Source organism: Triticum dicoccoides, chromosome 2B, assembly GCF_002162155.2.
Source record: "Triticum dicoccoides isolate Atlit2015 ecotype Zavitan chromosome 2B, WEW_v2.0, whole genome shotgun sequence".
Lineage (NCBI taxonomy): Eukaryota > Viridiplantae > Streptophyta > Magnoliopsida > Poales > Poaceae > Triticum > Triticum dicoccoides.
Window position 1 is genome coordinate 157,056,776 of NC_041383.1, and position 27,392 is coordinate 157,084,167.

The following is a 27,392-nucleotide window of genomic DNA, read 5'->3' on the forward strand; positions in this document are numbered from 1 at the left end:
CGGATATGGAGCTCCAGAGGGGGGAGGGGCACCCCGAAATCTCCCTCAATTTTGTTTCTTGTTTGACATAGATTGGTCCATGAAAATTTGATGCATGGTGCTGGATGACATAACCAGGTTATCAAATGTTTAGCACCGTTATTTTAATGTATGGCGTTGGAGATGACCTAAAATGACAACTATTGGCTGTTTTTTTGGGGTAGAGTTGCTGTGACCTGTGAGGCCATCTGAAAGGAGAGCAAGTCAAAAAAGACAGGAGACCGGGTAGTCCACCGCCGCCCCTGACCACACTCTCCCCGATCCGATCCGCCGGCGATGGCCGCCCCTCACCGTGCTTTTCCCGATCCGCCGTCGATGGCCGCCTTCCGCTCTGGCCGACACGCTGCCCATCTCCGCCTGGCCGTACCGCCGCGGCTGGCCGCCCACCCCTCCTTCCGCTTCCCCACCACGCCCCTCCCCACCCCATCCAAGACGCGCCTCCCCGCCGCCGGCGCCGCCTCTCCCTACGCCGCCGCGCTCCTGCGCATCCTCGCGCTCCACTCCCTCTTCCTTCTCGCGCCCGCCGCCCGAGCGCTCCCCTCCCTGCCCCACCTCTTCCTGCTTCCGCCGCTCCTCGCCATCATCTCCGCCGTCGCCATCCTCCTCATCCCCTCCAAGAGCCAGCCCCACCCCTTCCCGGCGCTCCGCCACCTCTTCCGTCCCGCCCTCCTCCTGGCGGCGTCCCTTCTCCTCCGGCTCTCCTCCCTCCACCTCATCAGTGACCCCGGTCTCATCGTCCTCGCAGACTCCGCCGGCGCGCTGCTCGCCCGCGCCCTCAACCGCCCCTCCCGCCGCCGCGTGATCTCCGTCGCTGCCGCCTCCGTTTCGCTGGCGGTCGTGTCGCCTTCCCACTCCGTGCTTCTTCTCGCACTCCCCTTTGCTTCCGGCCTCCTCTCCTCGTTCGAGCACTCTGTATCTGCGCGACATGTCACCCGCAGCCGCCACGCCCGTGCGGCCGTTTTTGCCCTCGCCGCCACCTTCCTCTCGGCGCCGGCACTTGCGGGCCTCTTCTTTCTTGATGGCACTGACACCAGCGACGGTGTCCCGATTGGCCAGCTCTGGTGGCTGCTCCTTAACGCGGCTGTCTTTGGCATGGCCTTGGGGCGACGGCAAGCCTACGACAGCAGTAGCAGTAGCAGTAGACCAAGCATGAATTTTGCAATGACCTTTGTGTGCACTATTGTTCTGGAGCTGGTGTACTACCCAAAGCTGTCGTTGCCGGGCTTCTTAATTTGTGGGTTCATCTTGTGGATCGCCAGCAGGGAGCTGACTCCTTCAGGATATGTTGAGCTTGGGAGCACTGACGAGTCCGTGTATGAGGCTGTCATGGGGCCGGTCCGGCATATCCTTAGTGAACGCAAGTCCAGGAAGATTGCTGCTTTTCTGTTGATCAACACAGCTTACATGTTTGTTGAGTTCGCCAGCGGTTTCATGAGCGATAGCCTTGGGCTGCTCTCTGACGCTTGCCATATGTTGTTTGATTGTGCTGCTCTGGCAATTGGACTATATGCGTCGTACATTGCGAGGCTGCCTGCAAATGGATTGTATAACTATGGAAGGGGCAGGTTTGAGGTGCTATCTGGGTATGTTAATGCAGTGTTCTTGGTGCTTGTTGGGGCCCTGATTGTGTTGGAGTCGTTTGAGAGGATACTCGAGCCTCGGGAGATATCAACAAGTAGCCTTTTGGCAGTTTCTGTTGGTGGACTTTTTGTAAATATCATTGGATTGGTTTTCTTTCATGAGGAGCACCATCATGCGCATGGCGGTAGCTGCTCCCACTCCCATTCACATTCACATTCTCATTCTCATTCACATAATCATGTTCATGAAGATCACCATCACCATCATGATCATGTTCATGAAGATCACCATCACCATCATGATCATGTTCATCAGAGTGCTGATCACGAGAAGACATGTTCTGGTCATCATGGAGACACAAATAAGGGCCATCATCAGAATCACCAACATGATAGCAACAATGCAGAGAATCATCATCAACATAACCATGGTTGTAGCCACAAGCATGGTCACAATGGCCATATGGAACATCACCAGCAGGGTGTAGATCAGGCTCATCAAGATTGCAGCAGCATCAGCAGCGAGCAAGGACTTCTTGAGATTCCACTGATAAATGTGCACTCTCATGGCGCAGAATCTCAGTCTTGTAATGGAGAGGTGGAATCGCCAGAAACCGGAAACCATGCCAAGCCGGCAAGCCGGCGTCACATTGACCATAACATGGAAGGTATCTTCTTACATGTCCTAGCTGACACAATGGGAAGCGTTGGTGTTGTGATCTCAACTCTATTAATCAAGTACAAGGGATGGCTAATAGCAGATCCCATTTGCTCTGTATTCATTTCAATAATGATTGTGGCTTCTGTCCTTCCATTGTTGAGAAATTCTGCTGAAATTTTGTTGCAAAGAGTTCCAAGGAGCCATGAGAAGGACTTCGAAGCAGCACTGGATGATGTTAAGAAGATTAATGGTGTGATTGGAGTCCATAATGTTCATTTATGGAACTTGACAAACACTGATATTGTAGGCACTTTTCATCTTCATATATCAGCCGAAGCTGACAAGTCTGTTATAAGAGAAAGTGCTTCACGGATATTTCAAGAAGCTGGGGTTCAAGATCTGACTATCCAGATCGAATGTGTCGAAAGATAGCAGTTGTTGGTATAGCGACACTTGTTGGTAGTTTGATAGGATTTTGGCACAGATCAAATATATCTGTAGTGCTTAATTCAGGAGCCATCCTTTATGTACCGCTGAAAGGAAATTGCATTAAAATACAGGTTTGCAGCTTAATCATTTTGGTCTGAGCAACTTAATATTTATATGCTGTATATTGTCCATGTCGCATATAGACTTCACAAAAGCTTTCCAATCACATGATGATAAGCAGTTCCAGCTTAAACAAGCAGATTAATGAAGAAAACAAAGAGCACAATTCCAGCAGAAAAGAAAGGAAACCAGAGAATAATGCGAGTTCATTACATGACCATATATAACCAGTTCAAACTTGAGCGAGCAAATTAATGGAGAAAGCAAGCTAGGTAGCAATAAACGAGAAGTGAAGCCTCTAAATTAAAGAGGTACACTGAGTAATGCAAGCGCTAGCATTGTTGGGGCAGAGCAACTGGAGCCTTAGTTCAGCTAAGATATAATCCGTGTGTATCTTCGACATCGAATTGTATCCATTTCATGCACCCTCTCTTATTCATCACCTGGTATGTGCCTACATAATACGGGTATGTCTTTCTCCGTCATCCCCACTGGCCACCACTGCCGTCGATTGTAGCTGTGGAAGCAATGAAGAAATATGTGGGATCTAAAATGAAGCATGTCAAGAATTAATGAAAGAAAGCATCAGATGGATGAGTATAGATACTCCAGATCAATCCTTTTTTGTTTATCATCATAAACATCATAATAGTCATCATCATCCTCATCATTGGTGTCTTAATTTGGAGACTGAGATGCCAAAAGAGCAACAAGTGAGTAATTAATGTCATGTATTAATTAGGAGGCATGTGCATGTATGTAGGACAACTAGAGGAGTGTAGAAAGATGTAATAGAGAAAAGGCACTTAATTCCTCTGTTGATGAATATCGTGTGTTATTAGATGATCATATCTAGTTGCGTAATCCTCTGTTTTGCTGCTTACTGGGAGAGCCTATATGCACTAACTATTCTTGCTATGGAGTCTATAAGTTTGGTCCCGACTCTTCTTGCTGCATGACCTTTTGTTGCTTGCATCCTCGTGTCTTTAGGCAAGGAGTAATAAACTATCCTATGGAGGGGAAAAGACTGATGAAAGCATACAGGATAGTATGCAAAAGACATTCCCTTCAGTTCTTGAATCAGAGTGCAGCAGTGAAGAACAAGACGCTTTTTTGGTTGATGAGTTGGTCCAAATAGATTGAGACGCCCCGACCTTAAGCTTCCTCCATTTTGGTCTGGTGGGGAATGCTCTATTAGGGTGTTCCCGTAGTGATCGATGTGAGTGAATCTTTCAAGTCCTTTTGATCTGCAAAACACTGTGAATATTATGGACTGAATATCATATATGTTAGAGCTATTTGTTACGTAGTATTTTTTCCTAAATGTGCTCCACATTGTTTAAGTTCTTGACCATTTTTGTGCTTATAGTTTCAGAGTTCTTTTTTTTCCTTTTGCCTTCTACAATTTGGATGCCGTTGTGAAATGCCATGATCTGAAGTTTGAGTTTGAGGCTGTTAAACGCGATGCAGATATGCGCAGACAAGCTGAGATGGAGGAAGAGTCAGCATGGTCGGCCGCCCCGGGTAGCCAAAATTACGTATACAAAAAAATACGGTTCGTTTTAGTACATGGGCCAATACATGTGGGGATTTGCACGGGAGGCACAAAGGCCCAGTTGTAGTCCACGGCCTAAAACAAGTTAGCACGGCCACACCCAATCCTTCGACCCCGTCTCCTTTCCAGAATATCCCCAATCGAGCGAAGCAGTAGCGAGAGTAACCTAGCCGTCTTCGCCTCGCCGCCACAGAGCTCCGCCTCGCCGGACCGTCGGCTTGTCGCCGAAGAGCTCTGCCTCGCCGGGCCACCGGCCGCGGGCACCTGATCCACATCCGCCGTTCGCCGGTCCACGCATGGGCGAACGGAAAGAAGCAGCGGTGCCGGGCGTGGCCTATGAGGGAGGAGGCAGCGGCGACAGTGGATCGAGCTCATGCAAACGCGCAGCTGCTGTTTGCAAAATCAGCAAGCGCAGCCAGCAGGTAAATAGTCCAATCCGTTCTTTGCTACTGAATCTCAAGCTCCCGTTCCTTCAATTTCTAGCGAATTATTGAACAGGTTCAGTACTTGACATGGTGATTTTGTAATGTATAGGGAATCTTTAAAAAGATGAAGCCAATTGCTGCTTATTTTGCAACTCCACCATCTAATGAATCTCAAGCTCATGTTCATGTTCATGTTCCTGAACCTGATGCAAACATTTTATCCACTGAAGCCTCAGATGCAAACATTGTAGAAGATCTAGTTCCTGAACATGAAGTGTATAATGAGGGCTCTCATGATAACACTTTGCAAACTTCTATTCTAGGATTTAGTCCAACTCACATTGAACCTGATCCTGGACTCCGGAAACAAATTGGAGATTATCCTACTCCAGAAATCAGAGATGCAGTGAGGAGGGAGTATTTGAAGAAAGGTCCATGTCAGCCGTATGGGCATGATTTTCCTCGCAACACTACAGATAAAAGGGTATTCAGAGAGGAGTGGTTTGACGAGTCTGATGTTTTTTGCAGTTGTGGCAGTCTTGCTAATCTTGCTCTCAAGTTGGTTGAAACTAAGGAACATTTACACTTTCCTTTGGTTTACCGACTCATCACACTTGCTTTGACTTTGCCAGTAGCGACGGCATCTGTTGAAAGAGTTTTCTCAGCCATGAATATCATTAAGACAGATTTGAGAAATAAGATATCTGATGATTGGTTGAATGATCTGATGATATGCTATGTAGAGCGAGATATATTTGCTGGAATTGATGACAAGAAGATCATAGAACATTTTCACAGCTTGAGAGACCGTAGAGGCCATCTACCAAACCCTCCCCGTATACTTACGACTTAGGGTAAATACTTTTGTTATCTGTTTCAAACTATTTGCTTACTTGTTCCAATACATGTATTGATATCAGCTTGTTGACCTGTTGTAGGTATCTATAATCATGGAGTTGGACATTTTGGGCCATGGAATGCATTATTCAAGCAGCGGGAGTCCAAGTTAGTAGTTATGCGTGACGTTTATGTTATATTTTGTGATTTTAGGTGGTTACAACCTAGTTCTTGAAAATCTTGAACTGTCCTGAATCATTGGTCATGTAAATTTTCGAATGCATCTAGCTTCATATTTGAATTTTATGAGATTTGGTTCAGCGGACTTGCATTCGTCAATCAAATTTTTTATTCCTTCAATGTTTCGCCCCGGCTAAGTTCAATTCCTGGATCCGCCACTAGTTTACCAGTTTACCATGTACCATGCTACTAGCATAAAGTATTTATGCATCTATCCAAGGAATCATGTACCTTCCAGATTTTCTCATATATTTGCACAGTACAGATTTTATTGTTGTGTTGTTGAAATAAACGATCATGGCAACACATGAATTCGATAACTATATTATTACAGCTGCAGCCTCATAAGCAGCTAAGCACAAGAACTGGTGCTCTGTTTTCTGTTCTTTGGTTCTTTTTGTCGTTAAATTCCGCATGGCTTGGTTTTGTTTCTAAATTTCATGTTTTGTGCAGTCATATATTTACAGAAATCTTGAAGTCATTTGTTATTGCTGACCTGTTGCCAGTTTATCATGTGCCATTACGATCTAGTGTACCTATATAAGCCTACGGCTGCTAATCAAACACGAGAATATTATACCTGTAAGAGGAGAGTGTTAATCTGGAACACAGATTGTTCTGCTGAGAGAACAAGTAGCCTAAAAGAGAAGAAATTAACCAACCCCGGGTTGCCGCCGGTTGTACACGTCGAGCAAAGATCTCACTGTTCCGACGACTCTGGCATGCTGATCCCAGAATTTGTTTACCTGTTGTTCCATCCTCGTGTAGGTCAACTTGTTCACCACCTTGATGCTTGCTTCTGGGTGCTCGGTTTGTTCCGGGCACTCGCTAATGGAATAGAACAAACCTTCGGCAACATGGCCGGCGTCGACACCGGAGAGCATGCCGCCATCCTTGAGATATTTGGAGGCCATCCGCAGCATTGGATTAGATGGTCTGAGAAGCTCTGCCTGGTCACGAGGTTTGGGGTGCAGCGCCGCAGCGGCAGCTGCAGCATAGGCTTGTTCGACGCTGGCAGGTACAGATACCACCATAGCATCATCACTGCCATCATCATCATCATCATCATCATCATCATCATCACGATCATCACGGAGCTGGTTAGGATCGACGATCCGGAGATCGGCGCCGGCGGCCTGCAGCCGCTGCATGGCTTCTTCCGGCGTGAGGTGAGTGGCGGCGCAGCGGGTGCACAGGAAGGAGACGAGGCCGTGGAGGGACCTGACCGCGATCCGCAGCAGGCCTCTGCTGCTGATCGCCTCCAGGTCGACCTTCTTGGTTAGAGGGTAGGCTCGGCTGTACCAGATCGTGTTGAGGATGATGTTGGAGACAGGGTCCAGTGGACCGTAGCAATGTCCGGCCTGGAGCAGGCTGTGGTGGTACTGGGTGCACAGCTTCTCCCTGGGCAACCGGGCAAGCGCCTGCAGGTAGTATCCATGGATGGTGGTGAGCAGCAGACGTCTCAATGTTGACCGCTCCGGAGGCGAGGCGAGGTCTGGACTGAGATTGTGGAGGCGTCGAGAGGCGAGATCCCATGGTTTCTCTAGGCTGAAGACGGATGGCTGAGGTTTCTTGAGCAGAACATCCGTGATACCGTCAATGGAGTGAGAGTGATCGCAGGTGCCTGAAGATAGCACGGCGGCGACCTTGTCAAGAGAATGCGAGAGCGACTTCCACCCAGACACGAACTGAGCGGGGCACGGGTGCCGGGCGGCGGCCGCGGCGCACCGGAGGGCCGTCTCGACGGCTGCGCCGGTGGCGCCGGACGAGAACCCGAAGTTGCGCTCCATGCCGCGGTGCCGGATGACGAAGCGGGCGGCGACGAGGGGGTCCAGCTCGGCCTTGTCGAGATACCACATGGCCTTGGGTTCGGTGAGGTGCGGGAAGAGCGCGGCCAGGAAGGCGACGAGGCCGTCGAGCGACCGCTGTTGCATGTCCACGATCACATCCGGTTTCCTCCGCTTCAGGTTCGGGAAAGACGCCGCGGGGACGGCGCCGTCGTCGGTGTCATCGACGGTCACGGCGCGGGCGACGGCGACGCCGGCGACGATGTTGGAGGCGGGGTCTAGGAGCCCGAAGCAGAAGCCGGCGTCGAAGACCCCCGGGAGGAGCTTCACCCGCCCGTAGCAGCTCTCGATCCTGGCGAGGAGGTCCCGTCTGAGCCTGTCCCTCTCCTCTTCTCCGACGACGACGTCTTCGTCCTGGAATGCGGTGGGGCCATAGACCTGTACCTCGCTGATGCTGGTGCGGCTGGAGCCGGTACTGGTCGTGGCGGTCGCAGCTGCTTCCATGGATTGGAAGGAGAATCTGGTAATCTGGTCCGAGGATTTGGGGATTGAGCGGTGGAGCTAGCGATGTGCTCCGATCGAGGGTTTTGGGGATTTGGTGGCAGCATTGGGTAGTGCCAAACAGCACGAGTCCCGGTCGGTTTGCTTCACGACCGAACCAAGGACAAGTCGAGGGATCCTTTGCACTGCTACAGCATGCCTGGGCCTCTCGTATGAAAACAAATTTTTGTGCTTGTGCCCAACTTAGAATGAATCTCCTCATCTTTTACCCCAGTTTCAAGTACGTGCCAGTATTTTTTACCCCATTCAACAGTTTTTATATTTTACACAGTTTAATCAAATATGTGCCGCAAATTATCCCATTTAATTTGGCGTGTGTTGCGCGTCCGACGGCTGGTCTTTTTTCCAAAAGAGTGGTTGGGTCGCAAGCCGTCAGATCTGACATTGTTGCCTTCATCTTCACCATTGCAACATATGTGTTGTTGCAGACGAAATCTTTGCAACATAGATGGTGTTGTCACCCGCAAAAAAAACATAGATGTTGTCGCAATTGTTTTCATCTTCACCTTTGCAACATAGGATCCATGGCGTTGTCACGCTTGAAGAAACTGTCACCTGCTCGGGAGGGTGGGCTTCCTGGCGGCGTGCTCGGGAGGATGGAAGGTGGGGAGAGGAGAGAGATTAGAGGGCGACACGGATATCGTTGGCGTGGTGGCGGTTGGCTGGGTATGGGTGGGGGGCGAGGCAGCGGAGGCCAGCCGCCTATGCCGGATTGCAACATGCTCCTTGTTGCGGTCAAATCGATTGCAAAAGAGGCCAAGTTGCAAACCTGCCTATGGTTAGGGGTACTGAATTGTCTGATCATAATCAAATCAAACGGTGACTGAGGCGATCGACATGCGCCAATGGGTCAGTTGGCTGAGCCCAAGCATTTCTCTTTATTTTTCCCTAATTCTGTGCTGACTATGCATGCCATTTTGGCCGTTTTGTTTTCTTTCCGGTTTTCCATCTGGTTTACTTACACTGAGAACTGGCCCCAACCCAACTGGTCACCATGCGCCGTGTTGGAGTATAATGTCCAGCCCTGTTTCACAGATCGGTCTTTTGGTTGCATTGGCTACAGCATGCACTTCTACATGGTATTGGAGTCAAGAGGTCTCGAGTTCAAGACCCTGTCAACGATTACTAAAAAACAAAGATTTTGTGCTACATCGATTCCACGTCTAAGAACTAAATAAGTCTAGACGTGAGGGAGGGTGTTGAAATATATTATCCGTCTCTCTCCATCAGTTTGGACTTTTGAATGAGTTGGCTGGACCGCTTGGTTGTAAGTTTATGCACCTAACTACTTCCGCTGCCCACGTCATCTAGCTCCAAAGGAGTATAGACATGAGGGGGTGCGTTGGAGTATAATGCCCGGCCTCTTTCACATATCGGTTTTTTAGTTGCATTGGCTAGAGTATGCACTTCTACACGCCGGGTCGTAGTCACAGTAGAGCAACAGACTTGCTCTGCCATGCAGTCATTACTCAAAGAGTAAAGAAGACGGCATCAACAAAATACGGAGCAGCAGGAGCCTCTCCTGCTGCCGTTGCTCAAATGAAAAACGGAAAACTAACATTCTGTGTGGAGTCTTCCAGCGCGCAGGACGCTTCACCGGTGGATTTGGATCGTGGCCAGTTACCATGAATGCATGATATCAGTGTGACCCATGCGAACGCCCAGCCAACGCTGCGCATATCACGCCTCCCAGTGTAGCCCGACCCAACAGATAACATGCGTCACTCCTTGGTTTATCAATGGGGTTAAGAGAAATCAATCACCACTCCAATTTTGCTCAACAAAGGGTGAGCATTATATGCAAGGCGTACTCTAGTTGCTATGACGTGAGGCAGTGGCACGAGATGAATCATCCACTGGTCACTAACAACTCATTACAAAATTCTCAGCAACGACAACAAGTCTTGACATGAAAACACAGGACACTATAATTAGCAGAACAGGTCAACAAGGGTGGCAACATTAATTAAGCATACGAGCACAATATCATAAACCGTGTTTTCTCGAGCATACATACAAGTGCATATGTGCGCAACAATGTGATTGATGCATGCATGCTGCGCTATTTAGGACAAACCATCATCCTCGATGATCATAAACCCCATCTCTATCAAGTACTTCATCTCTTCATCATCAGGAATCCCCTTCTTTAAGAAGATTTTTTCCTCTTTATCGGTACCATCAAGACGATAGCTGCGGTAGATGCAATCGTCTTCCAGATAATCCACCCAGTAAGTCGGCTCACGGCTGCACGCTATGATGCAGTCATTGGTATACTGTTCTGAATATAGTTTTTCTCCGCCCCACATCTTCTCAAACTCTAGGCCACGTCCAACGAAACTCCCCTGTGCTGGATGCACAACCCTGCTCCCGGCATACTCACAGTACAGGCAACGGACTTGTCCTGCCATATATGGATATACATGCAAAAATCAGAACGCATCATGCTATCATGCATGCTACTGGATGATGGAAGTGGCAGAAAGCTAGCTACTTGTCTTCCATCAAGGATACTACTCCCTCCGTCCTAAAATAAGTGTCTCAAGTTTTCAAAGTTGCGCTAAAGTTGAGACACTTATTTTGGGACAGGAGGGAGTACTAAACAACGATGAAAACAGAAATAACGCAAGGAAGGATTGATACATGCATGTATTTGGGTAAAATTGTAGACCCGGAAAGTCGGTGAGAATATCCTATTGCTAGATGATACCCTACACGTTGTTGAGGGAATTTTTTACAATATGTTTCACTGATATTTGGTTACATGAAAAATGAATATTTTGAGTAATAACATGTGAACTAAAGCTGAAAATGCATAATATAATGAAATTCTCGTGCATGTTTGCATGTTAAGCCTTGCATGTTGCATGCTGAGTTGGCATGCTTCATGTTAAGAGAAATAGATTTGTTGGGGCTAGATATGAAAGATTTAAAGCGGTGTTCCAACAGGTGGACCACCAAAATGAGGATTTCCATAGGCCAATTGTTTGCAACTTAAATCTACTTATTCAGGAAGAACGGGTGTACTGTCGGAGACATCCGCCACCGTTGCAAGGGATGATCGACAGGTAACACAGATTGTAAATTTAATAACTGAATAGCAGAGATTTATATATTTGAATCTGATCGATGAAAAATGCTAAGTCGCAAGGAAAAATGACAGCATACCAGTGCCTGGAGATGGTACGCCGACAGGGCAGCACCAGCCCATCTCCTGAGTCTGAGTGCCATCGTTGCGGCATTCAGCAAAGAATAGCGTTGATGGTGCACCGGCAGATTGGGTAGTGAGGAAGTTGATGTGGGAGTAATGATATATGCGAGTGAAAGGACCCGTGTACACAGGGCCATCAACATACTTATTGACACCACAGATAAGATGCAACTCGTACTTGGGTACCTGAACAAGAACAATTAAGGCAAAGAATGTTAATCTGAAACACGTACAGATTGTTTTGCAGCAAGAACAAAACCAAATTATGCTAGAAGAAACCAACCCCAGGTTGCCGGCTATATGCGTCAATTAAAGATTTCACCATTCCAACGACTGCAGCATGCTCGTTCCAGAAGTCATTCATGAGTCGATCCATCCTGCCGTAGGTCAACTTGTTTACCGCCTCGATGTTTGTTTCTGGGTGCTCACTTTGTTCCAACTCGCTGATGGAATAGAACAAACATTCGGCAAGATGGTCAGCGTCCACGTGGGAGAGCTTGCCGCCATTCTTGAGATAGTGCGAGGCCATCCGCAACATTGGATTAGACGGTCGGAGAAGCTCTGCCTGGTCAAGAGGTTTGGGGTGGAATGCAGCAGCTGCAGCTGCAGCATAAGCTTGTTCGACACTGGCAGATACCATAGCTTCATCATTGTTATCATCATCAAGGTGGTTAGGATCAGCGATTCGGAGATCGGCCCCAGACGCCTGCAGTCGCTGCATGGCTTGGTCTGGCGAGAGGTGTGTGGCGCAGCGGGTGCACAGGAAGGAGACAAGGCCATAGAAGGATCTGACTGCAATTCGAGAAAGGCCTCCTGTGCTGATTGCCTCCAGGTCAACCTTCTTGGTTAGAGGGTAGGCTCGGCTGTACCAGATTGTATTGAGGATGATGTTGGAGACAGGGTCCAGTGGACCATAGCAGTGGCCGGCCTGGAGCAGGCTGTGGTGGTATTGAGAGCACAGCTTCTCCTTGGGCAGCCGGGCTAGTGCCTGCAGGTAGTATCCATGGATGGTGGTGAGCAGCATTCACCTCATAGTGGACGGCTCAGGAAATCCCATCACCTCCCCCGAGAGGTCAGGACTGAGCTTGAGTAGACGACAAGAGGCAAGATCCCATGATTTCTCAAGGCTGAAAACTGATGGCTGATGTTTCTTGAGCAGAATATCTATGATTTCAGTGGACTGGAAACGATCGAAAGTTACACATGGGCCTGACAGCACGGTGGCGACACTCTCTATAAAATGTGAAAGCACCTTCCACGCTGACGCAAACTGCTTCGGGCACGGGTGCTGGGCGGCAGCTGCAGCACATCTAAGGGCCAGTTCCACGGCGGCGACAGTGGTGTCGGATTTAAACCCGAAACTCTGCTCCATCCCACGATGCTGGATGATGAGGCGGGCGGCAACGAGGGGATCCAACTCGGCTTTGTTGAGATACCACATAGCCTTGGGCTCGGTGAGGTAGGGGAAGAGGGCGGCCAGGAAGGCTACGAGGCCGTTGAGCGACCGCTGGTGCATATCCCCGATCGCATCTGTTTTCCTCCGCTTCGGGAAAGGCGCTATGGGGATGGGTTCGTTGTCAGGGTCATCCACGCTCACGGCGCGAGTGATGGACACGCCGGCGACGATGTTGGAGATGGGATCTAGGAGTCCGAAGCAGAAGCCGGCGTCGAAGACCCCCTGGAGGAGCTTCACCCGCCTGTAGCAGCTCTCAATCTTGGCAAGGAGGGCCCATCTAAGCTCGTCCCTCTCCTCTTTTCTGACAACTCCTTCGTCCCTGAGGGTCCGCGGCCCGTAGATCTGTGGCTCGCTGATGGTGATGCGGCTGAAGCTGCTGCTGGTCCTGGTGATCGTGGCTGGATCCATGGATTGGAACTAGAACTTGATCCGGTCGTCGGCCCGTAGATCTGTGGCTACTGGTCCTTACCCTAGCAGTGGCGGACCTACGATTTTAAAACAGGGCGGTCCACATAAAAAAAATTGGTAACAAATATGACATGCCAACGTTCTAAAGTTTGATTTTAGGGAACATGCCAGCATTCTAATTAATTTACCAATAGCACATAGAAACAGATCAATATGGTCTTACAGACATGCCGAAGTTCTCGATTTTGCATAAGAGAAGCCTACATAATTTGTACCTTGAGAAATTCAAAGAAGACTATGTGGCATTTTTAAATTGTTAGAGTGGCAAACAATCAGATAAATCATTATTATGTATTGATCAGGTGTTCATGTACTGGATAGCAAAATTATTTGTATGTGTTCACAGGACTGTGTGTTCATGTACTAGTACTAGATAGCAAGTCTGATTGTTTAGTTAAGGCAATATACGACTCTTCCACCAGTCGACAACAAACAGCAAACCCTAAATCAGAAATTGAGAATGGGCAGTGCCGCAGTGAACAGTTTACCTCTCAAGTACACAGATAGGGCCAAAGGTTGGCCGCCGGGCAGGTTTACTGCCTTGCTGCCAGCCGAGTGCCGGAGTCGGCGGAGAGCAGACTGGGCGGCGGGCGGCTGCTTGTAGGGGGGCGCGATGGCGCTGAGCGCCGGGCCGGCGCGGCGGGCGGCTGCAGCTCCTGGGCGTCTACCGACGAAAAGGCAGGCAGCGACGGGCGGCGGCGTTGGCCGAGGCAGGCGGTGAGCCGGCGAGATCGGGAGCCGAGCGGCTGACGTCGGGGACGAGCAGGGCCTCAGCTTTGCCTGGGGCCTCCTATCCCCCGCCCTACGTGGGGAACAGAGAGGAAACGCGCACCCCCGTTCGCCCCACGCGCTCTCTTTGGGCCGGCCCATATGCGGGGCGGTGCTCCCCTGTTATTGTTTCGTTTTATTTTTATTTTAGTTTGGACTGTGCTAACTACCAACTAGTCTGTATTTAAGCAACAGATACGTACGACCTTTTGTCAAGCTAACCACCCATCAAAAATGAGCACATGCACACCCATGCATGCACCCGTCATTTGCAGACTTTTTTTTGCCAAACACATTGACTATGCATGCATGCAAAATAAAAGAAGATGATATCAGCAAAAGATTCTCTTCATTTCGAAATTTTAAAATGTTTTGTAGCTCATACCGTCGCTCCAATGAAAAAAAAAATTCATATAAAAGATTCGTCGCGACGAGACCTTCCAAACTAGATCCCATGTTGGTATGTTCCGACGTTTTTTGGGGGGTAAAAATTACCACATGTGTGCTATGCAAGTTATCATGTCAGTTAAGCATAAATTATCATGTTGTTTACACTGAAAATATCAGGCACAAAAATGATTGCTCCAACCTTCTCTTCACATGCACATGTGTCCATGTAGGGGGGAATTAATTTCATCCTAGATTCTCCCTATTTTGAAACTTCAAAATATTATATAGCTCAAATCGTTGGTCCGACCGAAAAATTGTTTCCACATAAAAAATCTGTCGTGAGAGACCTATGAAAATAAATGGCATGTTGATATATTCTGATGAATTTTTTCGTGCAAAAAGTTATCAGGCCTGGCCTGACTAAGTTATCATCTCTTATGTTTGTATATTATCATGCTACTTAGACACGCGTTACCGTAGTATATTTTCAACAAAAAAACTAGGTTAAAGTTACTGCAACGTTTGTGCATGAGTTATCACGTCCGTGGTCTGTATGTTACCACACTATTTACACACAAGGTATCGAGGGTATGTTTTCAAACAACCTCCTCTCCCCGGATAAAAGTTATCACGGTGTTTGTATGTGAGTTATCAAGTCTATGGTACATACATTACCATGCTATTTACACGGAGGTTATCGGGAGGGGGGGTAGCTTCCTCCCATGCCCCCATCCCCAGGTCAGAGTTACAGCGGTGTTTGTGCGTGAGTTATCACGTATATGGTGCGTACAGTACAAAACTATTTACACAAAAGTTAGGGGGAGGGGGTTGTAAACAACCACCTCGCCAAAGTTATCAGGATCGAGGCACATAAGCTATCAGGTCTATGATGTGTGAGTTACCATACTGTTCACACGAAACTTACCGGGGAGGGGGGGGGGGCGCTAAAGTTACCAGGACCGGGTGTGTGATGTGTGAGTTATCATGCTATTCACACAAAAGTTACCAGAGAAACATTTCAGCAACCACCCCTGCCCCCCCTCCCGCGGTGCCAAAGTTACCAGGACCGGGGTACATAAGTTATCAGGTCTGTGATTTGTAAGTCACCATGCTATTTTTACACAAAGGTTACCGGGGGTATATTTCATCACCCACCCCGCACCCCCTACCCCACGCGCAAAAATTACCATGAGGGTGTACATAAGTTATCATGTCTTCGGGGCATAAAACATATCATGTTATTTGCAGGGAAGTTATCGTGGTATGTTTCAACAATTCCCCCCATCTCCACCCCCGTCACGTACCAAGACTAGGGTACATAAGTTATCAGTTTTGCAGTATGTGAGTTACCATGGTATTTACGCAAAAGTTACCGGGGGGTATATTTTATCAACCCCCTCCCCTCCCCCCTATACCCCGGTCGACAAAGTTACCAGGACTAGGGTACTTAAGTTATCAAGTCTACGGCGTGTGAGTTACCGTGTGTATTAGCATTAAAGTTATCAAGGGTATATATATTTCATCGCCCCCTCGCCAACACTACAGCCGATGAAAACATTCACCGGTTAACAATTTCCGCAAGTATAAAATAAAGAAAATTAGTGTGTTTCGGTTTACTGGACAACAACTGTGGCCAATGTGACTAGATGATTGGGCCAAAATTTTCAACACATTGGCCTTAATTGTTTGACTTTTTTTACCCGCATAGAGTAAAGTACAAAACTAATCTAACCTGCGTCTAGTCAACAAAAAGGAGCTAGCTCGGTGGTTCACGGGACTGTGTAGCAACCATTTGGTCATGGGGTTGACTCGTGTGAACGCACTTATTTTTGCATTATGTAGTCGGGCGGGAGAGAATTCCATGGGTGGCCGGACGCGCTGGGATCCAGATTGAACGGATATCAATCCGTTTGGATATGTTTCAAAACTGAGGTAGTTCGGAAGATAGATTTGTCATTTGGTGAAAAAAATTGTTGACACATTCATGGATTTTTTTATTTAAGAACATGCATGCGGGAGAACATATACACGTGAGGTCTAAGGCCAAGCGTTGCACAAAAAAAGCAGCCAAAACAGGTCTGTACTAAGGCGCCAGCTACGCGTCATCGACTGATTTCCCATGATTTGGTCAACATAGTGCTTCCTTGTTTGGTCAACGCAGGGTGTCCATCCTTCGTCGCAAGGGGGTGGCCGTGCAGATCGTAGCACAGGCAGCGCCCTCCTGGGAATCTCGGAAGTAGTGTGGGCGCCGCGCCCAGCCACTGCCTACTCCGTCGCTCAAGTGCTTTGAGATTCTTTGACATCACGAAGGGATTTCACGAAAGCTACAGTGACATCCTTTTTCACATCCATATGATTAAGCCTAAAATGACTTGAATTAATTTACAAATTACAAATTTATTGTATACATTTACAAAAATTACATACAAACAAAATTATGGTGCAATAAAGTTAATTTTAGATTTTATTTTTTATGAACAGTAACTGCGCGCAGTGTCTTTACTACAGTGCCCGTGACATCACTTCATTGTTTTGCACTGGGAGTGCACTGTAGCTTCGTGACATCCCTTCATGATGTTAGAGGATTCGTACAGAGCATGCTACAACGTAGTATCCATGTGACTCCGGCGAGCAGCCGCGCCCAGCCAGCTCGTAGCAAAACGTCGTCGAGGCCACCATGACGAGCATGCCGCAACACATCATCCATGTGACTCCATCGAGCAACCGCACCCATCCAGCTTGCAAACACTATAGCAATATCGACCCTCGACGATATCTGCAGCAGCGGTCGTTGGCCTTGTAGCTTGCAACCAGGGCCCTGCTTGCAACATAAATGATGGTCCGAGAGTCAGGCAATGTTCCATCGCAGCACCGGCGGCCACGCAACACCATCCGAGTTGCAGCGCCATCGGCCGCCTTGTCGTGGCCACCGTCGCCAACGATGGCCGAACACGATGCTCCAGTGCAGCAATGGCGGCCACCCAACATCATTGGAGTTGCAACATCATCTGCCGCCTCGCATGGTCACCATCGTCGATGTTGACCGAACATGATGCTCCATTGCAGCACCAGCAGACGTGCAACATCATTGGAGTTGCAGCACCATCGGCCACCTCGTCGTGGTCACAGACGCCGATGATGGCCGCACGCTATGCTCCATTGCAACACCAGCTCTACACGCGATGCTCCATCGTAGTGCCGATGGCCACACATGAAAAGCTCCATCGCATCACTTGTGGCAGTCGCGATGCTTCCATCAGATGGTCCATCACAACGTCGGCTGCAGCGCCGCTTGCACCGCGGGTGAGCCCTGTAGTACCAGTGATCCTTGAAGGGCCGAAGAGGCCTTGCAGCGCGGCTCGCGAGCTCACCATGCACCTTTGCATAGTTGGCGTCGCGCTCGTCTCCGGCTTGAAACAGTCGACGCATCGCCCTATAGTACGGACCGATTTGGCAGCCGTGGCGAGCGCCCGACGCCCTGGCCATCGGCACCCTTTATTCGCCTCACACACAGCCACCACACCGATGACCTTGCAGCAAAAGATGGCCCCTCGTAGTACCCTGGTGTGCTTTGACTGTCACGGCGATGTTACGATGACAACCTGTCTGTTTCAACGATGCTGTGATGGCCTGCCTTGACGGCGATGACGGGTGCTTTGGTAGCCGTGGTGATGCTACGACGACAACCCGACTGTTTCGATGATGTTGCATCAGCGTGCTTCAAAAGCCGCGACAATGCTGCAACAAACCGCAACGACGCCATGCTTCAAACGGTCATGGCGATGCTGCGACCATGTGCTTCGACGATGATGGAGGGTGCTTTGATGGCGGCGGCGGGTGCTTCAGTAGCCGTGGTGATGCTATAACGGCAACCTGGATCCTCCGATGATGTTGCAATGGCGTGCTACAATAGCCGCGACAATGCTGCAATGAACTGTGACGACAACATGCTTCGAACGGTCACGACGATGTTGCAACCTTGTGCTTCGACGACCGCAGCGATACTCCGACGAAGGCCTGGCTGCTTCGATGATGTTGCGACAAAGTGTTTCCCTGTCGTGCTGCGACAATGGCACGACTGTTTTGACGATGCAATGACGGCAACTCGGCTGCTCCGATAATGATGCGATGGTATCTACGACCGCGGCGGCGACGGAGGCGTCTAAGGACACTACCCTAAATATTGCTATATCCAAGCAACCATGGCACCATGAGCTTGCTGTTCAAACACCCAGTCAAAAATATGGTGTTCTGAGATCTTTGTTTGCTATACTACTTAGCTACATGCTTCCTCTTAATATTACTTGTAGCATCATGTATATGTGTAGCTACGTGGGAAACGCCACGTGATAAAGTAGAACTGGAATGGAATTGTTAAACAGTCACTGGGACCACTTAGCTTCAAGCGTGCGTCTAGCCACTACAGGGGCGGACCCAGAACCAAAATGACCCGGTGCCCAGGTGTATGCTATACACGATGGATACTACATAAAAATAACATTCGCATATCTCTTTAGGATATACTACCTCCCTTCCTAAATATAAGACTTATTTGGTATTTAAATTTAAACTACAAAAACGTCTTATATCTAGGAATGGAGGATTAAACTACCAATAAGTCTTATATTTAGGAACGGATGGAGTATAAGTGTACGTGTATCTGGGCATCTGCGAATGTACTATGTTTCTCAAAAATAAAATGTCAGTAAATATGGTTACTGAAATAAAGTTTTTCCCTTGAAATATTTGCTGATGATGTAAAAATGGACACTAAAATATCAGAACACTAAACGACAAAAACAAATTTTCTTGGCAACATACAACAATAGACCTTGACTGCGTACCATAACAGAACTTGAATTGTGTTTTACTCCCCACCTTGTGCGGTCAACAGATAATCCAAATAGATGTGAAACTCTAAGGGTGTGTTTGGTTGAGGAACCAACTGTCACGGAATGGAATGGTTCCATTCCAGAGGAATGGGTCGGTTCCGTTCCTGTGTTTAGTAGGTGCAAAAAAGTAGAACGGGTTGGTTCCGTTCCAGTGTTTGGTTTGGAAGAATGGAATGAAAAATTAAATAACAGAAATTCAAAAATTCGGCAGCATTTCATTTGTATTTTCAAGAAAAACAACACAATAATATATATTGACATAGAACACAATTATCAGCAATAATATCATAAGGTAGAATCAGGTAGCAAGTTCATTTGGCACATCCAAAAGCAATGGATGAAATCATCACAAACACATGATTTAAACATATATAAGACACAATCTGCCCAGCCATCAAAATGTTACAATAAAATGGATGAAATCGTCACAAATGTATTGTTTGACATAATAAATACCACAACTTGTCCAGCCATCAAATAAATACAAAGGTAGTTCCTTAAACATTACAAATACATAGTGCGGTGCACTCATAAATTTGCATACACGAGTTGCCTATCTTCCCACATTTGGGCGGCAATTTGTAGCCTATGGTCTACCAAGGCCCTATTGTCACTTAATTGTTGCCTTGATGTTCGAATTGGTTGGGTGGTTCATGTCACTTCCGGTATAATGAATTCATCGATCCCTTGTGATAGTGCATAATTATGAAGAACACAACAAGCTATAACAATATCGACTTGGACCGGGAAAGTGAAGAACGGTTTGGCATCATCTAAAATTTTGAAACGCCTCTTGAGAGATCCAAAAGCCCTCTCTACCGTCACCCGTAGAGATGAGTGCCTAAGGTTGAATAGCTCCTTATCATTCTGGACCGGATTGTTGCCCCACTCATTCAAATGGTACCTCACGCCACGAAAAGGTGGCAAGAACCCTGGCTTGGCTCCATAACCGGCATCAACTAGGTAGTACTTTCCTAAAAAATAAAAATAAATATTGGTTATAATGGTTTCTTAAGGCAGTAACATATGGACAATTTCTATGTACGTCGACTTCTTACCAGGTGGTACTTGTAAGCCTCTCTCACAAGTTAACGCATCAGCTAAGACGGTCGCGTCGTGTGCGGACCCTTCCCATCCAGCCAAAACATATGTGAAGCGGAGGTCAAAATCTACTGCTGCCATCACATTTTGAGTGGTAAAGGCTTTCCTACCACGAAAAGAAGGCTCCACATCTTTGGTAACACCTGCTCGCACATGTGTACCATCGATAGCTCCAATACAATCCTATATAGTGACCAGTATTAAATGGCATATCATATAGCCTAGATAGCTAAGGAATAGTTTCTGAAATTACCTTAAAATATGGGTCAAATTGATGATTTCCTGCAATTTTTGCGGGGGTTTCCAATGATGGTGGCCTTATATAATCATTACGAAGCTCGCCTATGGCATGAAGAGCCTTTCTAAAATAGATGCTTGTTGTGCCGTATGATCTACCAAAATTGGCTGAAACAACTCTATTCCGAAGGTTATGCCCAATTGTATGCAAAAACATTGCCAATTGTTGCTCCACACTAAGATGTGGACTGTCTTCTAGCAAATCGTGATCCCTCAATATACCACACAAACGAAAGAATGCAGCTCTTTCAAACCTTAGCATGTTTTTGCATAACACGTCGCTTTGCCAAATTTTTTGGTTTAGATAATCAAATCTGATTCGATCTCTTTCATGCATTGGGCCATAGGTAATACGTGGTCTCCTCTTTTTTATTATAGCCCGAACAATGACTGCCATTGCAGCTAATGCAACAAAAACAGCTGCTCCCCTAGCCATCCTTTTTCTTTTGCTCATCTTGACCATTTACAATGATACATACTATCAACATGTATATACAGAGACATAAATCTGTCCTAAGCATCTTGGGGAAGAACATTGCACACACAGAAACATAAATCTGTCCTAAGCATCAACATGTATATACAGAGACATAAATCTGTCCTAAGCATCTTGGGGAAGAACATCGCACACACAGAAACATAAATCTGTCCTAAGCATCAACATGTATATACAGAGAAGGGAATGGAACCGTACCTTGCCTATGTTGGCCCTGCTGGTTCGTCGATGCAGCCTGCTAGGTCGCCGCCGCCGCTGCCGCCTGGTAGGTCGCTGCCGCCGCTGCCTGCTAGGTCGCCTCTGCTGCTAGGTCGCGGCCAAGCCCTTGATGCGCGCCATCGCAGGGGGGGGGGAGATGACGGGGAGAAGAGGGAAGCCGGCGCCGGAGAGGTGCGTGAGGGGCGGCGCTGAGAGAGGAGCGGGGGCGTGGCAGATCGAGAGGGAGGGAGAGATGCGGGAGGGTGGCGGCGCTGGGAAGGAGAGATGGGATAGGATAGGGCTCGGGTGCGAGGGGAGAGATGCGCATTCCTTGTCGTCCGCTCGAATCGGAGGTATGCGTCGGTTCCGCATATAGACCGAATATTCCCTTTTCTAGGACTGGTGGGTTCTGGTTCCATCTACTAACCGAACGTGAGAATGGGCTCTCGGGACGGGACGGACCCATGCCATTCCATCCGGTGACAGCAACCGAACACACCCTAAGGCCCCGATTGGATTGTTTGATTTTTCCTACACCTGTAATTTACAAGTCTCCAGTAAAATCCATGGCACAAGCTGTATTTTGCTTCCGGTTGTAAGCTGTGCTTGGCTGGGGGTTGCAATCCGGATGCTTCAGGCTGGATCTGGCCGCTTGGAGTAAGAGAAACGAGCCGCCGGCTGTCCGCGCACCGGTGCCTAGACCCGTCGTGGACAGCGTCGCCGGCGCCTCCCCGTCCTGTGGTTTACGGCGGCTAGGCCCTCGTCCTCGCCTACGGTATCGAGAGAGGGGAGGGGTATGGGGAAAACAGATGGGCTGGGCTCTGTATCATATACAAGCCGATTACAGTTGTAAGTAGCGAATCGTTTTTTCTAGGGGTATGCTTTACAGCCCGAAAACGGCCAACCAAGTGCGTATCTAAAGTCCAACCGGTTTTCCTTTACACGTGTATATTTTACAGGTGTATTTGCTTCAAATACGACAATCCAATCAGGGTATAAGAGAAATTAGAAAACCGTGGCAATCCAATTTCAACTGTAATACCTTAAATCTAAAATCCCTAGAAATACAGTTCAGAAAAAAAGAACTAGATTAACATGTGAGAGATTGACAACTTTACCAAGTGGGGAGTAATTTTGCGATCTGCAAGTGGCCGAAGTATGGGTGGCCGCGAGAGTAGGACCGGCTGGCAGAGCGACGAAGCATCGACGACGACTGGCCGAGAACGGGATGCCAGCTCGCTGTGATTAAACAGAGGAGAAGATAGATCCAATCGATCATACGCCTTGTTTTAGGTGAAAAATGGATAATAGAGCTAGATCTGGCTACCTCCAACCGTTCGCATGGGCTGCTACTGCTAGTTGGGCCGCACTTGGTTTATCTCGTTGCTTGGCTCACTAGCTTCTGTCCGGTCCAGCCGGTGTCCAGCTCTGGAATTGATCGATGTCCTAGCCTAAATATACGGGGCTATACAGGGTAAGCAGAAATTTTACCCGGTGTCCTGTGACACCGGTTGTGCCAACGTGGGTCCGCCCCTACCATGACTATGCGTCAGAATCAGATAGGCGGGCAGCTTCACGTGGGCATAGGGTTGAAATCCTCTGTAGTACCGCATCCTGCTGTACTGCAGATGACAGGTGGGGTCGGGCCCATATGGCAGCGACCATACTGCACCATATACTACTGCAGAGGATCCTAACCCGGCATAGAGAGAGGCTTCGCGTTACAGCGATCGAACGGCGCCGGACGCGGCTGATGAAACCAACAAATCATCCGACTGATTTTAAAAATTTCCCCTATACTAATGGGGTCAAAACAGGTCAAAAGGAGTAACTTTTCAATATCAAAGACAATATGTGGTCAGATTAGTTGGTTGTCGTGTTAAGGTTGGATCGGGGAGGCGCGGGTTTGATTCCTGCATTTCGCGCTCGTGATTGTTTTTATCCATTATACTGTTTCGAGCGAAAAAAAATCTGCACGCACGATCTGAAATCAACGGCAATTAATGCATTCGGATCTGTAACTAAAATCCATACGTCAGGATTTTAGCTTTTCTGTTTTAGTTTTATTTGTGTTTTAGTAAATATTTGGGATTTCCAAAAAAGTTCTGATTTTTTCAGTTTGATAAATGTTTCCAGATGTTAAAAAATCTTCATGCATTTACAAGTATTTCTGAATTTGAAAAAATGTTCAAAATTTAAAAACATGTTCTTGAATTTTAAAAATATTATAATTTAAAAAGGACACGAATTTTAAAAATCTTCCTGGATTTAAAAAAATGTTCATTGCTTGTGCTAAACCGCAGGAAGATAGGGTCAGTTTGCTTCATGACTGAACCAATTACAATTCGGGGATGGTGCCGATCCTTGTGCACTACTCCATGATGCGAGTTGTGTTGAAAGGACAAAGAGGAATGAACAAACAACTGTGTTGGTCAGCTTGGGCCTCTCGTGTGCAAACACATTTTGTGGTTGTATTAACTTAAAGTAAATTTCAGTTTTTATCCCCAGTTTCATGTTTGTGATAGTATTTACCCTATTTAGCAATTTTCATATCTTACTCAATTTAATCGAACTTGTGCCACAAATAATCCCATTTAATTTTTCTATTTTTTTGTCTAACTGTGCACGCCATTTCAATGGTTTAGTTTCTTTCTGGTTTTTCGTCTAGTTTACTTACACTGAACCGAACCCAACCCAACTAGTCGTCTGGTTTATGTTGCCCTGGGTATGGCGGGTCATTAGGAGAGACACCACCTCATGTCGGTGCTCGCGGATTATCGAGACACCGCCTCATGGCGTTTGGAACCTTCACGTGTTTTCTCGGTCGGCTTGGCCTATCATGCCCTTTGCCGAAGATGAGTTATTGCATGGGCCTCGCAGCTATGGAAAGCACCCTTACCCTTGAAGATCAAGTTTTTTGTATTGCAATTGCCGAGGGACCGCTTTCCATCTAGGACGGAGGTGATCAAGTGTAACGACCCCGGTAACAGGTTGTGCTCTCTTTTTGGTGTCCCGGAGACGGGGACTCACATCCACTTCTCCTACGCGGCGGAGTTCTGTGGTGCTTTGTCCGTGAGGCTCCCGGGCCTGAATGGGAGGCCCTAGATCTGGCTGGGTTCCTTCAAACCCATGCCAACCAGCCCGGGAGGAGGAGACGCCTCTTTTGACTGTTGTTTGTGGTGTTAGCCTGGAGCTTGTGGATGATGCAAAATATGATGGTGATTGAGCGGGTCTTTCTTTTGACGGGCTTTTGATTTAATATTCAAATTTCTTGCCTTTTTGCAGCACTGGCATTGGTTATGTAAGCAGCACGATTGCGATCGCCTGGGCCATATGATGGATGCGTTGGCCACTGACAAACGGCATATTGCCTCTCCCCAAATCTACTGAGACTACGTTCGCTTGGTGGCCTTTTTTTCTTCTTTCTTTCATGATTTTTTTGGGAGTGTTTATGTTGATGCCCCAAGAGTCTATTTTACTTTACTGTATTTGAACCTTGTATTGGACGTAATGGTGGTTATTTATAAAGTTGCGCGAAAGCCTATTTTGAAAAATACAAGCAACTTAAATAAGTTTTTTTACGGGAACTTAAATAAGTTAGCCATCGCCGATCGCATGCATTGATTTGTTTTTTATGTGGTACGTAATATTTGGTTATGGTGTCGATTTACTAAATTGGGCCGTCTATTTTCACTAGATAGTAAAAAAGCTAAATATACACTTGGCTATTTTTTTGCGAGGAAATTTCCGATCTATTCATCTTCAATCATGGCAGTACAACGAATACCAGAAATAATAGAAATTACATCCAGATCCGTAGGCCACCTAGCGACGACTACCAACACTGAAGCGAGGCGAAGGCGCGCCGCCGTAGTGAGTGGTCATCTGTTTTTCTCTTTAGGGGGGGGGGAGGGTCATATTTAGGGATTAAACTTTTTGGACCCTGATAAATGCCACAAATGTGGCACGAACACATGAAAACTCAAAACGTTTTTTATGGCAAATTTAGTGACACGAGAATAGCAAATTTAGTTGTCAAGCATGACAACTTCCTTCCGGATGGTGACGTGAAAATAGCAAATTTAGTTGTCAAGCATGGCAACTTCCTTTCGAATGGCAAGTTTTGATATATTTTTCTGGGTTTATTTTTTCTTTTTGGATGGCAACTTTAGTTATAAAAAAGTTAGAATCAGAGTGCTTCATTCCACACGTTTGACACTTATCATTTGATAACTTTTTTGGTATCTGCTAGCTATTTCAAAGTTTTATATTGTGGGACGGAGGGAGTACTGCTTAGAGGTGCTCCTAGCATCCAGTCATTGGTGTGGCGCAAACCCATTCATGCAGATACAAAGTGAGTCCAGCCGCATACGTAATAGCTAGCAGCTCCATCTTAAATTTGTTAGGACAACTTCTCAAATTGCCATGAAACCTATACATATAAAAACGTTTAAGAAACATCACCTGATCCACAACACAAAGCTGATCGCTTCGATTAAGATAACCCTGATTCGACACATAACTGCTCTCACCGATCTGCAGTCGCCCTGAGGGCATTTGTCAGCTCTAGCAGCCTCCACAACTGCTATGATTCCCAAATAATTATGGGATGATCCACATCGATAATGATACTACATGTGTTATTAGCAAAAAGGAAAAAAGAGCAGCCTGAACTCTGGATCGTGCTACGAACGACGTCATGATGGATCAGTTGATCACCGGGGCAATCATGGCAGCACCGATGCGCTCTGCCGCGACCAGCACCCCGCCGCCATCTTCAGAAATCAGAAGCATCCTCTGAATATCCCTGACACGACAGACCAAATCCAAATCGATAATTGAAGGGAGCCAGAAAGTGCCATGCCACAATGCCACTGGCCTCTGCCCACTGTTCAACATGGCTGCTGGTGCGATCCTCTGACGCCGTGGTACCCTGCTCGTCGGTGGTGGGGCGCCGCCGGGGCTGTGTCTAGTCCACCGCCGTGGTGATCGAACGACGGACCGGGCCTCGCGGGTGGAGCCATCGGGGGAAAAAGTACGTGCGGCTCGCTCGACTTTCAGGTCGCGCGCCCTGCTTCTTCACATGCTGGACCGTCTCGTGGATCCCTATCCCCGCCGCGGCCCGTGTCCTCTTCCCCCTGTCTGCGCGTGCACGCATCATGTCGCCATGACGATCGACGGATCCATCGGCCCTCTCGTTGTCCATCTCGCTTTTGCTCCCCGAGCCCGTGAGCTTTCCCGGTCGATCGACATCACGCGTCCGGGTCCGGCCCTTCCAGACCTACTACCTGCTACGAGTAGTAGCTAGACATGTAGCTTTTGCGGTGGCGTGGAAGCTGCGGTGAGAGCATGCTAGCTCGTCCGTCTGCTCATGGCACCATGATTGGCACCCAGTCACTGATCATTAGCTTAATTTTGATTCTGAATGCGCCGGGGAAGAAGGGGACAGCGTCGTGTACGTACGTACACGCTTTTCTCCCGAAAGCCGGAAAGCGGTCGAGCTACAGTATTTTCGTCCTCCTTTTTGCGAGAGGTTAGTTAATCCACTGTTTGAGTTTTGTATGACCCGATATCTTTTGTTGGAAACTTCGAGGAAGATTTTATTCGAAGCAAAGGTAGAGAGTTTTGCAGCATATGACTTGACAGTGCAGGGATTCAGGAGTGCGTGACACCGATGCCGCCCGCATTTGGAACGGCAAAACTAAACTAGTCTGGAACCCGGGATGCTTTTGCTCCGGGAAAGATCGATCGATCGGGGATGGATACAATACGACGCGGTTACACCTACCGTCGGCCATGCAAAAGTTGCAGTCGCGCAGACAAGAAGCATGCGTCCGTCCACCATGGCCGCTCGGTTCCAGAAGAAACCCGAGGCAGGTGA

General features: G+C 47.7%; 3 protein-coding genes and 1 pseudogene across 4 annotated transcripts; 1 reads left to right on the forward strand and 3 right to left on the reverse strand.

The window, feature by feature from the left end:
• Positions 1-252: 252 nt before the first annotated feature.
• LOC119362735 lies at positions 253-6,133 on the forward strand. 2 transcript variants are annotated; one of them, XM_037627986.1, is made up of 5 exons: positions 253-3,542; positions 3,820-4,048; positions 4,300-4,806; positions 4,919-5,663; positions 5,748-6,133. In XM_037627986.1, the coding sequence occupies exon 1, from the start codon at positions 316-318 to the stop codon at positions 2,710-2,712; it is 2,397 nt and encodes a 798-aa protein (XP_037483883.1). In that variant the 5' UTR covers positions 253-315; the 3' UTR covers positions 2,713-3,542; positions 3,820-4,048; positions 4,300-4,806; positions 4,919-5,663; positions 5,748-6,133. The 2 variants fall into 2 exon arrangements, with proteins under 2 accessions (XP_037483883.1, XP_037483884.1); XM_037627987.1 differs by having other exon boundaries at positions 253-2,840; positions 3,820-4,806.
• Positions 6,134-6,452: 319 nt separating this feature from the next.
• LOC119360712 lies at positions 6,453-8,177 on the reverse strand. Its single transcript, XM_037626236.1, has one exon. It carries the CDS (start codon positions 8,175-8,177, stop codon positions 6,540-6,542), a length of 1,638 nt encoding a protein of 545 aa, XP_037482133.1. The 3' UTR covers positions 6,453-6,539.
• Positions 8,178-10,138: 1,961 nt separating this feature from the next.
• Positions 10,139-14,174, reverse strand: LOC119362736 (annotated as a pseudogene).
• Positions 14,175-19,838: 5,664 nt separating this feature from the next.
• Positions 19,839-20,699, reverse strand: LOC119367435 (putative nuclease HARBI1). Its single transcript, XM_037632949.1, has 2 exons — positions 20,478-20,699; positions 19,839-20,393 (listed from the first exon to the last, which is right to left on the reverse strand). The coding sequence occupies exons 1-2, from the start codon at positions 20,599-20,601 to the stop codon at positions 20,071-20,073; spliced, it is 447 nt and encodes a 148-aa protein (XP_037488846.1). The 5' UTR covers positions 20,602-20,699; the 3' UTR covers positions 19,839-20,070.
• Between the last annotated feature and the right edge of the window lie 6,693 nt (positions 20,700-27,392).

What these genes read in the sequence shown, in the direction of transcription:
- LOC119362735 (XM_037627986.1), top strand. Translation starts at nt 316, where the DNA reads ATGGCCGCCCCTCACCGTGCTTTTCCCGATCCGCCGTCGATGGCCGCC.
- LOC119360712 (XM_037626236.1), bottom strand. Translation starts at nt 8,177, where the DNA reads ATGGAAGCAGCTGCGACCGCCACGACCAGTACCGGCTCCAGCCGCACC.
- LOC119367435 (XM_037632949.1), bottom strand. Translation starts at nt 20,601, where the DNA reads ATGGCAGCAGTAGATTTTGACCTCCGCTTCACATATGTTTTGGCTGGA. An exon ending in AGGCTTACAAGTACCACCTG is followed by an intron (nt 20,394 to 20,477) that starts GTAAGAAGTCGA and finishes TTTATTTTTTAG; the next exon opens with GAAAGTACTACCTAGTTGAT.